The 16,383-nt window shown below is 40.5% G+C and overlaps 1 protein-coding gene and 1 pseudogene across 30 annotated transcripts in view; both read left to right on the top strand.

The window, feature by feature from the left end:
* Positions 1 to 16,383, top strand: part of LOC101161365 (protocadherin alpha-C2) — a 177,133-nt gene that overhangs the window by 102,328 nt on the left and 58,422 nt on the right. Inside the window, exon 1 of one of the 29 annotated variants that reach the window (XM_078954183.1) lies at positions 42 to 3,242. The exons of 25 other annotated variants lie outside the window; for them this stretch is intronic. In XM_078954183.1, the coding sequence (XP_078810309.1) occupies positions 864 to 3,242 (2,379 nt within the window). In that variant the 5' untranslated portion in view covers positions 42 to 863. Of the gene's footprint in view, positions 1 to 41; positions 3,243 to 8,284; positions 10,807 to 11,677; positions 14,193 to 16,383 lie in introns of those variants that run through there. 3 more of the 29 variants (XM_078954212.1, XM_078954184.1, XR_013658552.1) reach the window with 3 other exon arrangements.
* Positions 4,399 to 8,050, top strand: LOC101170354 (protocadherin alpha-3 pseudogene; annotated as a pseudogene). The gene has a single exon (XR_013658556.1). The product of XR_013658556.1 is annotated as a protocadherin alpha-3 pseudogene (transcript).

Genomic DNA, 16,383 nt, shown 5'->3' with positions numbered 1-16,383 from the left:
AAGGATTTTTAGCATTGAGACAACGAGTTAAAAGCTTCTTTTTTTTTCTGTCGAAAATCCTTTGTCCAAAAAAAAAAAAAAAAATCAAGAATCAAGGGTTGCATCTACCAAATCCTCAGTCCATTGTAAATGAGATTGAAATGTTTTTCTTAAAATGTATTTTCTACATATTGGCTTAAGTAACACGTTTTTTCTCTCGTTTTTATTCATTATACTTGCTCTTTTGTCACTAGAACTATTGTTTGATTGCACAGATTGTAACATCATAACCTTTTAAATATTTAATTTTCGAACTGTCACATTTTTATTTATTATATTTTACACGGTAATCTCCGTCATATTAGTTTCCCCTTCTCCTTTTAATTACTTTATACTTTTAAAAACATACATACAAACATAGGTTATCCAAGGACAAAAACTAACCTTTTTAAACATTCCTGCATTTCATTTACTAGTACCCTTTTGTTTCTCCCAATGTTTTGCGTGTGATTTAGTTAAGCTTCCTAATGCCGCCACTATGGGCTGTATGACGTCCTATGGTTTCCATATCTTGTGTTTTTACATTTCAACTATTTTGATGTTGTCCGGATGGTAACTATTTTCCTTCTGGTTTTATGGTTCTTGTGAGATGAAGTTCTGATGAAAGTCCACACGAGGACACTGCAGACCGCCACATTTAGACTGGGTTAGGTTGGGGCTCCTCCTAGATCCAGCCTGATGACGCGTATGTGCTTTATGACAAAGAGAGGTGGAATCACAAAACAACGGCCCGGTGTTAGATTCCCAGCATGCAGAATAATCAGCTAGAAGTCATTCTTTGATTCTTATTCTTCGGAAACCTTTTTATTTTTATTTTCCAAAAGATGTGCAAATCGGGATGGACGAGCTTTTTGTGGATATATTTGATGGCTGTTTTGCTGCATTGTTGTCGGAAAGCCGTGGTTGCTCAGCTCTCTTATTCTGTTGCGGAGGAGACAAATGTTGGAACCGTTGTCGGAAATATCGCTAAAGACCTCAGTATCAGTGTCCAGGATTTAGGAACTCGTGAGTTTCAAATCGTTGCTGGATCAAAGAGGAAGTATTTTGAGGTAAATCAAAAGACTGGTGCCTTCTACGTGAATGAGAAAATCGATCGAGAAGAGCTTTGTGCAGACGAGTCCTCGTGTTCACTTAGCTTGGAGGCGGTAATAAATAATCCCTTAAAATTATATCGCATTGAAGTTACTATATTGGATATAAATGATAATTCTCCGCTATTTCTCAGCCGCTCGCAGACGATTAACATAACAGAAAGCACCGCAGCAGGGACCAGATTTATTCTGAAACGAGCACAGGATGCAGATGTAGGTAAAAATTCAGTACATACATATAAAATAAATCAAAATGAGTATTTTTCTCTTTCATTACACAAAGGAGAAAGCGTGACTGCCGAGTTAGTGTTGCAGAAAGTTTTAGACAGAGAAAAAAAGTCGCTTATTCCTCTGATACTAACGGCCATAGACGGAGGGACGCCCGCAAGATCTGGCAGCATGACAATAACTATAAACGTTTTGGATGTTAACGACAACCCTCCAGTTTTTAGTCAAAACCTTTACAAAGCCAAAGTGTACGAAAATGCTGAGATAGGAACATCAATAATTACATTAAACGCTACAGATTTAGACGAAGGTCAGAACGCGCAAGTGTTTTTTTCTTTCCTTGAAATAGATCAGGAGAAACAAAAGGATTTGTTCAGCATTGATGCAAAAACAGGAACTGTGACGAATGTAAAGAACATTGACTTTGAAGAAAAAAATGTTTATGAGATTCGAGTGCAAGCTAGTGACGGAGCTTCTTCTCCTCTGACTTCTCATTCAAAATTATTAATAGAAGTTGTAGATGTTAATGATAATGCTCCAGAAATTTCTGTCACTTCCCTTTTAAGCTCTGTCAAAGAGGACGTGAGCACTGGTACTGCCATCGCTCTCGTGTCCGTGTTTGACAAAGACAGCGGAAAAAATGGGATGGTCACGTGTAAAATCTCCAATGACGTCCCTTTTAAATTAGAAAACAATTATAAAAACTACTACTCGTTAGTAGTGGACGGTGAGCTGGACAGAGAGATTGCTCCTCATTACAATATAAGCATCACCGCTGCAGATGAGGGGAGACCTCCTCTGTCCAGCACGAGTGTGATTCATGTTCAAGTGTCAGACATTAATGACAACAGACCTCTGTTTACAGAAAACATCATAAACATATTTATGAAGGAAAACAGTCCATCAGGAAGCGTTTTGAAAACAGTGTCAGCAGTTGATGCAGACATCGAACAAAATGGGCGGGTGACCTATTCACTTTTACATACCAACAGTAACTCAATGCCACTGTCCACTATGATAAATATCCGATCAGAAACGGGAGAAATAGTAAGCCTCCAGACTTTTGATTATGAGAAGTTGAAAACGTTCCAGTTCAAAGTTCAGGCCACAGACTCCGGAGTTCCTCCGCTCAGCAGCAACGTGACTGTGAACGTTTTTGTTCTGGATGAAAATGACAACAGTCCCTCCATTCTTGCTCCTTACTCTGAGCACGGCTCCGTTAACAGTGAGAACATCCCATATTTGGCTGAAGCAGGATACTTTGTGGCAAAGATCAGGGCTGTGGACGCAGACTCTGGATACAATGCGCTGCTTTCTTATCACCTGTCTGAGCCCAAAGGAAACAACCTGTTCAGGATTGGAACCAACAGCGGGGAGATCAGGACTAAGAGGAGAATGAGCGACAATGACCTGAAAAGTCACCCCTTGCTGGTGCTGGTTTCTGATAACGGAGAACCTTCTCTGTCAGCTACTGTGTCTATTGAGGTGGTGGTGCTGGAAAGCACCGCTGACATGCAGACTCCGTTCAGACACGTGCCTCTAAAGGAGGACAGCTTCTCGGATTTGAACCTGTACCTGCTGATCGCCATAGTGTCGGTGTCCGTCATCTTTCTGCTGAGTCTCATCAGTCTGATGGCTGTCAGATGCCACAGGACAGACGGAAGTTTCAGCAGATACAGTGCTCCAATGATCACCACCCACCCTGACGGGAGCTGGTCTTACTCGAAAGCTACTCAGCAGTACGACGTGTGTTTCAGTTCGGACACACTCAAGAGTGACGTGGTGGTTTTCCCCGCACCGTTTCCTCCTGTAGATGCAGAACTGATCAGTATAAACGGAGCCGACACTTTTACCAGAACTCAGACTTTACCCAACTCAGAGAAGGTAAGATGATGTTTTAACATACTAGTAATTTAACAATTCTTCTGGTGGGAGGGTATGTTGTTGTTTTTTTATCATTAAAATAATTTAGCAATGTATATTAAATACTATTTAATACTATTAGTAAATGTTTGTTAGTTGTGTTAATTAGTTACATGTGTATTTGAACATTATTGTTTATGTACTGATGATTAAAAACTACACAGGGAAATTACACAAAGATACTTTTGTATTAACAGATGAGGCGTTTTATTACAAAGACAGAAAGCAGGGACTATCGGATGTCATGCTCTGTTGTAAACCATGCAATGCAGGGAGGATGGCATTTCTAAATCGCTGCTGGCTCCATATGAAGCGCGTGCCACGGAAAAAAACACTGCTTCCTTAATCAGCTCGTATTTAGCGGGCGGGAACTGCAGAACCGATACCAGGAGGAGACACGCGAGGCAGCTTCAATAAACACTCCGGTTGTCCAGAGTGGTCTTCAGCCGGGGACTTGAGGTGCCGTGGGGCAGAAAGCAACTTTCTGATGACAGACAGAATTTGAGCTCAGAGAAATTAAACACGCATGCAGTGACGTATGTATCAGAGGATGTCTGATTGGCCGTTCTGCATGTCAATTAAGTCCCGTACTTCTAGGTGAGGATTTTGATTGGCTGGTGGATTTTTTTAGAAGTACTTCTTTGTCATTTATCTTTGCTGGCCTGCGATCTACCCTCAAGTCCTTAAAGATCGACCGGTTGATCCCAATCGACGCAATGAGCACCCCTGCTTTTATGCGGGTTTTTTGTTGTTGTTAAATTTATATATTTTCGTGTTTAACTTAAAACTACATAAAATATTTTAGTTAGATACAACTACCTTCAGAATTTAAAAAGAAGTGTAAAATAGTGAAAGTATTTTCCCCTGAACATAAACATGAACAGAAAAAAGAAAAAAGAGACATGAAGTCTAAAAGTGTAAAAACCTCTTTACCCCTCATGGTAGTAAATGAACAATTTATGGTTTTAAATGTTTATTGAGACAGCAACAGATATTTGTTTGATTTAATCTAAAAATAAATTGAGCCTGCAATAATATGAAATAACATCACCTATGTTTTTTAAACCTTTAACTTTTTTCTTACTTTATTTTTTTCTCCTCTTTTTTTCCTTCTCGCACTGCTGCAGTAAAACTCTGTCCGTGGTACTGAAATATTTGCCGCACGCAGTTGCGCTCCACTTCTAATAAAACACTGCATTTATTTAACCTTTTTTGTCCTTGTACAGCTGATTTCATCGTTGTTCAAAATATAATAAATGTAGGGTCGAATTCAGAGTACTATCAAAAAGTTGTACTTCCTCAAAACGTCCATAAGGGGACAGCCTAGACCGTGAAACTGACAGCAAGTCTCTGAAACGTGAAAACCACTCCTACGTCAGACGCGTCGCATTCTTTGTCCGGCCTTTGTTTCAAACGCAGTTAGATGTGGAATGGATTTGTTCAGCTCCGGATTTTTTTCAATATACCCATTTCTTGTCTGTTTTAAATTACATTCCAGGATATAATTGTTGCCACCTTCGTATACGGAATGAATCATCTGCTGGGTGAAATGATTTGTTTTCGGATATATCTGGTGCTTTTTGTTCTGGAATATAGCTGTGTAGCGGTGTCTGGGCAGCTTTCTTACTCCGTGCAAGAGGAGGTAAATTCGGGGACTGCAGTCGGAAACCTTGCGAAGGACTTGAACCTCAATGTGCAGGATTTGGAGTCACGTATGTTTCAGATCGTGAGCGGATCAAAGCGAAAGTATTTTGATGTGAATTTAAAGTCAGGTCTCCTTCATGTCATAGAAAGAATAGACAGAGAGGAGCTGTGTGAAAAAGCTGCAACATGCGCATTAAACGTAGAGGCCGTGATCAATAATCCACTAAAGCTCTATCGTATTGAGGTTAATATTCTCGATATTAATGACAACCCGCCGTCGTTTAGTGCCAAATCACAAACTATCGACATAGCTGAGAGCGTGCTGCCTGGAGCCACATTCCCCGTGCTGTCTGCTTATGATGCCGATATTGGGAAAAATGCAATTAACACCTACAAACTCACACAAAATGAATATTTTTCTTTAGCGGTCCACAAAGGTAAAAGCGTATCCGCTGAGTTAGTTCTTCAGAAAGCATTAGATCGAGAAAAACAGGCCTTAATCAAGCTCACTTTGACAGCGCTAGACGGAGGAACACCGGTAAAGACAGCAACGTCTGAAGTTCTTATTCATGTTTTGGATATTAATGACAATTTTCCGATTTTTACAAAAACACTTTACAAAACGACAATTTCAGAAAATCCCTCAGTTGGAACAACAGTCCTGACGGTGACAGCAACTGACGCTGATGAGGGAATAAACAAAGACATCGTGTATTTGCTTAATGCAAAAGATCAGGACCACGTGTTGGAAACTTTTGAAATTGATCCTGAAAAAGGATCAATAACAATGAAGGGAGTTGTTGACTTTGAAACAAGCCCTGCTTTTGAAATTCGCGTTCAGGCCACTGACAAAGGCCAGCCTCCTTTAACGGCACAATGTAAAGTCCTCGTGGAAGTCCTGGATCTAAACGATAATGCCCCCGAGATCACAGTCACGGCACTGCTCACGTCTGTTAAGGAAGATGCTGAAACTGGCACAGCTATAGCTCTTGTTTCAGTGCTTGACAAAGATGGAGGTAAAAATGGTGAAGTCACGTGTGAAATAATGAATTCGGTTCCTTTTAAATTGGAGACAAATTATAAAAATTATTATTCATTAATAGTTGATGGTCATTTAGACAGGGAACTAATTCCTAATTACAACATTACAATGAAAGCCACAGATAAAGGAAGACCTTCTCTGTTCACCACAGCCTCCACGTTTATTAGGATCACTGACGTAAATGACAACGCCCCTTTGTTTTCTGAAGTCGTCATCAATCTGTACGTGAAAGAAAACTCTAAAGAAAGAACAGCTTTAAGAAGAATATCTGCAGTTGATGTTGATGAAAATGAAAACGCTCGAATATCTTATTCACTTGTAAACGATAATAACAAACATGCACCGCTGTCCAGAATGATAAATATCAACTCAGAAACAGGAGAAATAATCAGCCTTCAGTCATTTGACTACGAGGAACTAAAAACATTCCAGTTCAAAGTTCAGGCCACAGACTCTGGTGTTCCTCCGCTCAGCAGCAACGTGACTGTGAACGTTTTTGTTCTGGATGAAAATGACAACAGTCCCTCCATTCTTGCTCCTTACTCTGAGCACGGCTCCGTTAACAGCGAGAACATCCCATATTCTGCTGAAGCGGGATACTTTGTGGCAAAGATCAGGGCTGTGGACGCAGACTCTGGATACAATGCGCTGCTTTCTTATCACCTGTCTGAGCCCAAAGGAAACAACCTGTTCAGGATTGGAACCAGCAGCGGGGAGATCAGGACTAAGAGGAGAATGAGCGACAATGACCTGAAAAGTCACCCCTTGCTGGTGCTGGTTTCTGATAACGGAGAACCTTCTCTGTCAGCTACTTTGTCTATTGAGGTGGTGGTGCTGGAAAGCACCGCTGACATGCAGACTCCGTTCAGACACGTGCCTCTAAAGGAGGACAGCTTCTCGGATTTGAACCTGTACCTGCTGATCGCCATAGTGTCAGTGTTCGTCATCTTTCTGCTGAGTCTCATCAGTCTGATGGCTGTCAGATGCCACAGGACAGACGGAAGTTTCAGCAGGTACAGCGCTCCAATGATCACCACCCACCCTGACGGGAGCTGGTCTTACTCGAAAGCTACTCAGCAGTACGACGTGTGTTTCAGTTCGGACACACTCAAGAGTGACGTGGTGGTTTTCCCCGCACCGTTTCCTCCTGTAGATGCAGAACTGATCAGTATAAACGGAGCAGACACTTTTACCAGAACTCAGACTTTACCCAACTCAGAGAAGGTAAGAACATAACTTTTATAATTTATTATATTTTTCCATAAAACAGAACAATACGCTCTTTAAAAAATAAAAATGAAAACGTGTTCTAAGTTGTATTTTAATATTTTTGCTCTTAATTTATAAGAAAACTATACATTCTTTTTGTAAATTTATGCTAGATCTTAAGATCAACTATAAGTTTAACCTTGTGACGGAAATACGTAGCTGTCCTTAGTGCTGATTTTAGCTCCTTAGAAATGTTTTTCTTTTCTTTAATGTAATCATAGTTAAAATCCATTTATCAAAACTTAAATTTCATTTAAGAAAAATATAAGTACGTGACTTTTATTCATTTTATTTTTTCTCTCTCTTTTTTTTTTAAATAGACAACAAACAGGGACAAAATTAATATTAAAAAGGACCACCTGTAGAAGCTCTTAGTTGTTCGGTAGTTTCTTCAGACTTTTAAAAAGAAAGAAATAAAGGCAGAAGTACAATTGACAATTTTTTTCTCTTTTTTGACAGTTCCAACTAACAAACACAATAACAAACAAACAAGGGAATTAATACATTTAAATTACAACAACCTTTTTTTTCTTAAAACACAATTTAATTTGGTTTACCACAGCATGTTCACTTCACTCTCACCCCTAAATGCCGGATTTATTTTTATTTATTTATTTGTTTACTATTTGTCAGTGGGAATGATGCCTAATCTGTGGGGAATGATTATTGGAAAAAGAGATTTGCGAAAACGAGTTGAGCAAAATAGAGTCTTTTTCACGTGCGGGGGAAATGAAGCCCGAATTACGTGACTGAACAAGTTTTAGCAAGATAAAAGCTAGATTATATAGGCTTTGTATATGACCCAAAAGAAAAATGTTGAATATAAAAGCCAGCGCATAACAGATTTTATTTAGTGTTAATCAATGTAGGTGTTTGTTGACGGTCACACACACACATACACACGCACACACCCACACACACACGCACACACACCCACACACCCACACACAATGTGTGCAATTTCTTAAAGTTGCCACGTGGCGGCGCGATAGACCGTGACACAGAAATGTTGCAGCTCCTCCCTGAGTAAAAGCGTAAATGCTGTGATTTTCTGCACAAAGAGAGAGGTGGAAGCGACGGCTGGAGTTTGTGTCTTCAAACACGAAGATTCTTCTTTAGATTTCATCACTTTTATCTTCCCCAAATCATCAAAACGACGGATTTCATCTGCGACCTCTATTTGAAGGAATTATGTTTTTGTTCAGCCGCTGCAGGCTGCTTTTCACATGTCTTGCGCTCGCGTTGCTGGATTGTAACTCGGGAGCGGCGTCGGTGCAGCTCGCCTATTCTGTGTCGGAGGAGGTAAACCCTGAAACTAATGTCGGGAATATCGCAAAGGATCTAAGCCTCAATGTGCAGGATTTAGAGACCAGATTGTTCCAAATAGTAGCATCCAAAAAGAAGTATTTTGAAATCAATTTAAAAACCGGATTCCTGTTTGTTAACGAGCGGATCGACCGAGAGGAGCTTTGTGCGGAGGAGCCCAGATGCTCTGTTACTGTGGAGGCTGTGATAAACAATCCATTGAAACTATACCGAGTGGAGATAGAAATTAAAGACGTGAACGACCATTCGCCGTCCTTTAATACAAAGTTACAAACACTGGACATCGCAGAAAACACAATACCGGGATTTAGGTTCGCTTTATCAGAGGCAAACGATGCCGATGTGGGTAAAAACGGCGTCAGTGCCTACAAGCTCAGTCAAAACGAATATTTTAACCTTGTGACACATAAAAGAGGAAATACTATTTCTCCAGAATTAGTGCTACAGAAAGCTTTAGATCGTGAGAAAAAAGCAAACATAGAACTTTTACTTACAGCAGTGGATGGGGGGTCTCCGCCAAAATCAGGCACGTCCGAAATTAATATAAATGTGTTGGATTCCAATGATAACGCACCAATCTTTAGCAGCAGCCTTTACAAAATCCAGATACTGGAAAATGTTGCAGTTGGCTCAAAAATATTTACATTAAATGTGACAGATGCCGATGACGGAACAAACAGTGAAATAGTTTACTCTCTGAGGAGCAAAGATCAGGACCATATTTTGGATGCTTTCCAAATTGACCCGGAAACAGGAATTATTTCAGTAAAAGGCAAAATAGACTATGAGGAGAGAAAAGCATTTGAAATCCGAGCAGAAGCCAGAGACAAAGGCCAGCCTCCCATGTCTGCGCATAGTAAAGTGCTTGTTGAAGTTATTGATGTTAACGACAATACTCCAGAAATTACCGTGACGTCCCTTCTCTCTACACTGAATGAGGATGCTGATGTTGGAACCGCTATAGCCCTGGTGTCGGTTCTAGATCAAGACAGTGGTAAAAATGGTGAAGTGAAGTGTGAGATTTTAAATGATGTCCCTTTTAGACTGGACACCAACTATAAAAACTATTATTCTTTAGTTGTTAATGGAAAGCTTGACAGGGAAGTTACTTCAAAGTACAATGTCACAATATTAGTTAGTGATGAAGGTAGACCTGCTCGTTCAAATATTTCTGTGGTAACTGTTTACCTGTCAGATGTAAATGATAACGCCCCGCATTTCCCAAGTCCTTTTATAAGCATCTATGTAAACGAAAATGGAAAAACAGGAGGAGTTATTGGAAAGGTGTCAGCAATTGATGCTGATGTAGACACCAACGCTAAGATAACTTATTCTGTTTTGGCTACAAACACAAGTTCCTTACTTCTAACCACAATGATTAGTGCCAACCCAGAAACAGGAGAAATAACCAGCCTTAAGTCTTTTGATTATGAGGAACTAAAAACATTCCAGTTCAAAGTTCAGGCCACAGACTCTGGAGTTCCTCCGCTCAGCAGCAACGTGACTGTGAACATTTTTGTTCTGGATGAAAATGACAACAGTCCCTCCATTCTTGCTCCTTACTCTGAGCACGGCTCCGTGAACAGCGAGAACATCCCATATTCGGCTGAAGCGGGATACTTTGTGGCAAAGATCAGGGCTGTGGACGCAGACTCTGGATACAATGCGCTGCTTTCTTATCACCTGTCTGAGCCCAAAGGAAACAACCTGTTCAGGATTGGAACCAGCAGCGGGGAGATCAGGACTAAGAGGAGAATGAGCGACAATGACCTGAAAAGTCACCCCTTGCTGGTGCTGGTTTCTGATAACGGAGAACCTTCTCTGTCAGCTACTGTGTCTATTGAGGTGGTGGTGCTGGAAAGCACCGCTGACATGCAGACTCCGTTCAGACACGTGCCTCTAAAGGAGGACAGCTTCTCGGATTTGAACCTGTACCTGCTGATCGCCATAGTGTCGGTGTCCGTCATCTTTCTGCTGAGTCTCATCAGTCTGATGGCTGTCAGATGCCACCGGACAGATGGAAGTTTCAGCAGATACAGTGCTCCAATGATCACCACCCACCCTGACGGGAGCTGGTCTTACTCGAAAGCTACTCAGCAGTACGACGTGTGTTTCAGTTCAGACACACTCAAGAGTGACGTGGTGGTTTTCCCCGCACCGTTTCCTCCTGTAGATGCCGAACTGATCAGTATAAACGGAGCAGACACTTTTACCAGAACTCAGACTTTACCCAACTCAGAGAAGGTAAGCTACTTGCTTGTCTCAATAGGACGATGCCTCTGTGTAGAGGTAGAGCAGTCAATGTCTGATTGGAAGATCACCAGTTTTGTTTCTGGTCTGCTCACCTGTGTTGTAGTGTCCTTGGGCAAAACATCTTACCCCAAATTGCTACTGGTGGTTATAGGTTGGCACCAAAATTGAGCAGCAGAGCCGCCATCAGTGTCTAAATGTGTTTGTGTTTGGTGAATGGTACTGTGACAGCAATGTGCTATTTTGTCTTCCAAGAATCTAGTTAAGTGATATAAAAGTATTTGTTATTTACTACTAACAGGCAAAACAAAAAACAAATCAAAAAATAATGACAATAATATGGTTGAGGAGGTTGATGTGCATGTGCTATAAAATTTTGTTCACTAAGACTCTTGGGGTCAACTTATTGAACTTATATAGGTTATGTTAGAGTTTTTAAATAAAAAAAAACTACTTGTTGCCTATTGCATAGCATGAGGAAAATTGTTGTTTCTCAACCTGCCATAAATACACTGTCAATGTTGCTAAAAATATTGTCCTCTTTGCTCTGTTTACACCCTCTGTGGGGCTTTGGTGCCTGTCATAAATATTTATTTGATATACATATATTTATGTGAAAGCCTGAAAGTATATCAGACGTACATACTGGTGAGGCAGTCCGAAATAATGTCAAAAAAAATTATGTTATTCATATTATTATTATCATTTTTTTATTGACAAAAATATTAATGTTTCTAGCAATTTTTTTATATTGTTGACTATTATTTTGAATTGTTTCTTAATACGCCAGTAGATGTCGCTGGAGACCATAGAATCCGTGTTTGTAAATTGCTCTCGTGACCAAACATAAACGTCATCATTTGTCCGTTGCTTTGTGAAGATCTCACATGCGAGCAAAGCTTCAAACAGGAAGGAGCTTTTCACGGAATGGAGATGTGGCGAAATCTTTTTTTCTTTGGATGAGGAAATATTAAGCACCCAGACATTTTCCTTTAACAGCAATGGCTTTTTGGAAACTATGGGATCATATTTGGAATCTATTTGTCATCCTTCTTTGTCTCTGCGAATGCTCCGTGGCTCAAATATCATATGTCATCGCGGAGGAGGTGGACAAAGGCACCGCGGTAGGAAGTCTCGCTAAAGACTTGCATCTCAGTGTGCAGCAGCTCCAGACTTCGGGTCTTCAGATCAAATCTGGATATTTAAAACGATATTTCGAAGTGGATCGTGAATCCGGGAATCTTTACGTTAACGACAGAATAGACCGTGAGGAGCTTTGCCCTAATATGCTAAAGTGCGCCTTAAACATAGAGGCCAGTCTGAGCAACCCCCGAGGTCTGCATAGAATCGAAGTCGTGATAACGGATATTAATGACAATGCGCCAGCTTTTGTGGAGGAAGTAACAACAGTGGAAATCTCAGAATCTTCGTATGTTGGAGAGAGATATCCTCTGGCGAGAGCCCATGATGCAGATGTTGGAATTAACTCGGTGAAGACTTATAAATTGAGCCCAAATGAGCATTTCTCCTTAGATGTACAGAGCACCGGTGAGCAGAACGTGTTTGCTGAATTAGTTCTACAGAAAGTGGTAGATCGGGAAAAGCAGCCGCATTATGAACTCATTCTCACGGCGCTTGATGGAGGAAAGCCTCCAAAAACAGGCAGTTTACTAATAAAAGTGAATGTCCTGGATGTAAATGATAATTCCCCTGCTTTTAGTTATCCTCTTTACAAAGTGCAAGTGGTGGAAAATGCAGTTCTGGGCACAACTTTACTGAGGCTCGCTGCTTCTGATTTAGATGAAGGCGTTAATGGACAGGTAGTTTACACGTTTACAGAAAAGGGGCGTTTAAGTCCAGACGACACATTTTTCCTGAATAATGAGACCGGGGAGGTTACGGTCAAAGGCAGTTTGGACTTTGAGGAAACTCAGGCATATGAGATTCGTGTCCAGGCACGGGACAAAGGCAATCCTCCCCGCAGTGCGCATAGTAAAATTTTAGTTGAAGTAATTGATGTCAATGATAATGTCCCCGACATCTCAGTTTCGTCACTTATGAGTCCTGTGAGTGAGGACGCTGAAATTGGCACAGCTGTGGCAAGGGTGCAAGTTAATGACAGAGATGGGGGCAAAAATGGAAAAACAAACTGCAAGATCATGAATTCTGTTCCATTTCAATTAAAATCGAATTACAAAAACTATTATTCTTTATCAACTAGTGGCTCTCTTGACAGAGAAACTGTTTCAGAATATAACATTACATTATTAGCGACAGACGACGGGACGCCATCACTTTCTAGCACGCATATCATAACTGTTCAGGTGTCAGATGTTAATGACAATCCTCCCAGATTTCTGGATTCTCAAATCAATGTATACGTGAAAGAAAATAGTCCAATCGGAACAACAATGTATAAACTAAAAGCAGTTGATGCAGATTTAGACGAAAACGCCAAATCAACATACCAGCTAATTAAAACCCCTAACGTAAAAGCGCAGATGACGTCATTGGTAACAATTAACTCGGAAACAGGAGAGATAACCAGCCTAAAGTCATTTGATTTTGAGGAGTTGAAAACATTCCAGTTCAAAGTTCAGGCCACAGACTTTGGAGTTCCTCCGCTCAGCAGCAACGTGACTGTGAACGTTTTTGTTCTGGATGAAAATGACAACAGTCCCTCCATTCTTGCTCCTTACTCTGAGCACGGCTCCGTTAACAGTGAGAACATCCCATATTCTGCAGAAGCGGGATACTTTGTGGCAAAGATCAGGGCTGTGGACGCAGACTCTGGATACAATGCACTGCTTTCTTATCACCTGTCTGAGCCCAAAGGAAACAACCTGTTCAGGATTGGAACCAGCAGCGGGGAGATCAGGACTAAGAGGAGAATGAGCGACAATGACCTGAAAAGTCACCCTTTGCTGGTGCTGGTTTCTGATAACGGAGAACCTTCTCTGTCAGCTACTGTGTCTATTGAGGTGGTGGTGCTGGAAAGCACCGCTGACATGCAGACTCCGTTCAGACACGTGCCTCTAAAGGAGGACAACTTCTCGGATTTGAACCTGTACCTGCTGATCGCCATAGTGTCGGTGTCCGTCATCTTTCTGCTGAGTCTCATCAGTCTGATGGCTGTCAGATGCCACAGGACAGAGGGAAGTTTCAGCAGATACAGTGCTCCAATGATCACCACCCACCCTGACGGGAGCTGGTCTTACTCAAAAGCTACTCAGCAGTACGACGTGTGTTTCAGTTCAGACACACTCAAGAGTGACGTGGTGGTTTTCCCCGCACCGTTTCCTCCTGTAGATGCAGAACTGATCAGTATAAACGGAGCAGACACTTTTACCAGAACTCAGACTTTACCCAACTCAGAGAAGGTAAGACAATCTTGTGGCTCAAAACTGAACATGAAACTTTTGCTTGGTTGGGTTTCTATCAGATCATTCATTTTTTTAAAGTGCAGTGACTTTTATTGCCTTTATACGTGTTTGTTTATTTTATTTTAACATCTATTAAAATGACACATCTATGAAACATATTCTTCTTACGAAGGAGTATTAGGGCCACCAAAAAAAATAAAATTACGAGATTTTATTTCGTAAATTTAGGAGATAAAAACTCGTAAATTTACGAGAAAAAAGTCATAGATTAACAAGGAGAAAACACCAAAGTTGTCTGTTAATTTGAGCCTAGTTTGAAGATGAAATATGCAGAGCCGTTTGTGAAGATTTTTTTTCGGCTTATAGTTTAAAACAAAGATTCTGAACCTTTTGATCACTCAAAATCAGTTTATTGTCAGTGGAGCCGTCGTTCCGGGGTTCGGTGTCGGTAAAGCAGAGATTCATATGATAAGGAGATCAGAGACACGTTTGGGTGTAGAGAACCGCTGCAGCCTTTATTCTCCTTTTTATTCACACTTTTCTTTTCTTTTATTGTACAAAACGGAAGGACAATACAAAACACAATTTTACAAAATATACTTCAGATGTGCCAGGGGATCATCCATTATTATTCATTCATTTATTTTCTTAACCGTTTTCCCTTTCGGGGTCACGGGGCTGCCAAAGCGAATCCCGGCCACTTATGGGCGAAGGCAGGGGACACCCTGGACAGGTCACCAGTCTGTCACAGGGTAGAATGTCCACAAACACACACCCATTCACTCTCACACTCACACATAGGGACAATCTAGAGTTGCCAATGCCAATTAACCTAAGAAGCATGTTTTTGGACGGTGGGAGGAAGCCGGAAAACCCGGAGAGAACCCACGCACGGGGAGAGCATGCAAACATGTTCAAACAAACATTAGAACATACATTATTATTTTTTGGCAAATTTTAAATTCATAAATGTAAATTTTCTTCACCTTCCTTCCTTTTCATTCACACAACCTGTAGTTCATCTGTCTCATTACGTCATGAACCTGTCAACCGAACACCAATGCGGAAGTAAACAGTGTTGCATACGCCCCCTACTCCAGATGAAGCGTCCCGTTTCAGCATAAAACAATAAAGAGGAATGAAAATAGTCTATGATACTATATTATAACAGACTATTTTCAGACAGACAGACCTTTTGGCCTTTTCAACGGTATAATGCTATGGCATCATAACGTTGAAAAGGCCAAAAGGTGTTGCTCCTCCTCAGACGGAAGCGAACAGCTGCAGGGATACCCGACGGCTTCGGGCTGCTGAGATCCTTCAAACCAACCAAAATAAACCTTTAATAAATCATAAATCAAACTAATGAGCTTCCAGACTTTTGGAACGTTATCAATAAACATTCAGCTCACCCGTTCAACAAAGTTTAGGCGATCCGCTCTGCTGCTGCGCGGCTTTCACCTGCTTCTCATATGCACACTTCCACTTTAATCTCCTAAATCTTCGAGTTTTTTTCTCATAAATGTACGACTTAAAATCGCGCAAATTTACATTTTTTTTTCTCATAAATTTACGACTTTTTGTCTCCTAAATTTACGAGATAAAATCTCGTAATTTCACTTTTTTTTGGGTGGCCCTAAAACTCCGTCGAATTCTTTTTGGTTAAAAGAGACATCAAATTTTCTTTTTTTTTCATGCGAGAGCGCTGGCCTTGGTGCTGATTTAAGGAAATTCAATTGTCCCGTTCATTCAGATGTTTTTCTGTTCTTTTCTTGGTCTGGATGGTATCATTTTGAACTTTATTTTAGAATATGTTATTCATTTATTTAACTATGAAATATTATATGTTTTTTCATAAATTCAATATTGTTTTTGTCTTCCACTAGTGCATTTGACGTCATTCTTTCTTTCGTCCATGCTTGCATAACTCCGTACAAAGCATTATCAATAATAGATCAATTTAGCCGACTCTAAAGCGTATTTTTGTGAACATATTTATAGATTTTGCACTATTTAATATTACATTTGACTTGACCATCTAGCAAAAAGGGGATTGACATAACTATATCTGTACGTTTCCTGTTTGTCCTTACTCTCCGCAGTAAATCATGTATTAAGTTTTTAGTTTTATCTGATAGGAAAATGTTGATGTGAAGTCTGTGACATCATAACCCACAAGATGTCACTC

Source organism: Oryzias latipes, chromosome 10 (assembly GCF_053564925.1).
Source record: "Oryzias latipes strain Hd-rR chromosome 10, Olatipes_Hd-rR_3.1".
NCBI lineage: Eukaryota > Metazoa > Chordata > Actinopteri > Beloniformes > Adrianichthyidae > Oryzias > Oryzias latipes.
The sequence above is the reverse complement of the archived record's forward strand: the minus strand, read 5'-3'. Positions and strand labels throughout refer to the sequence as shown.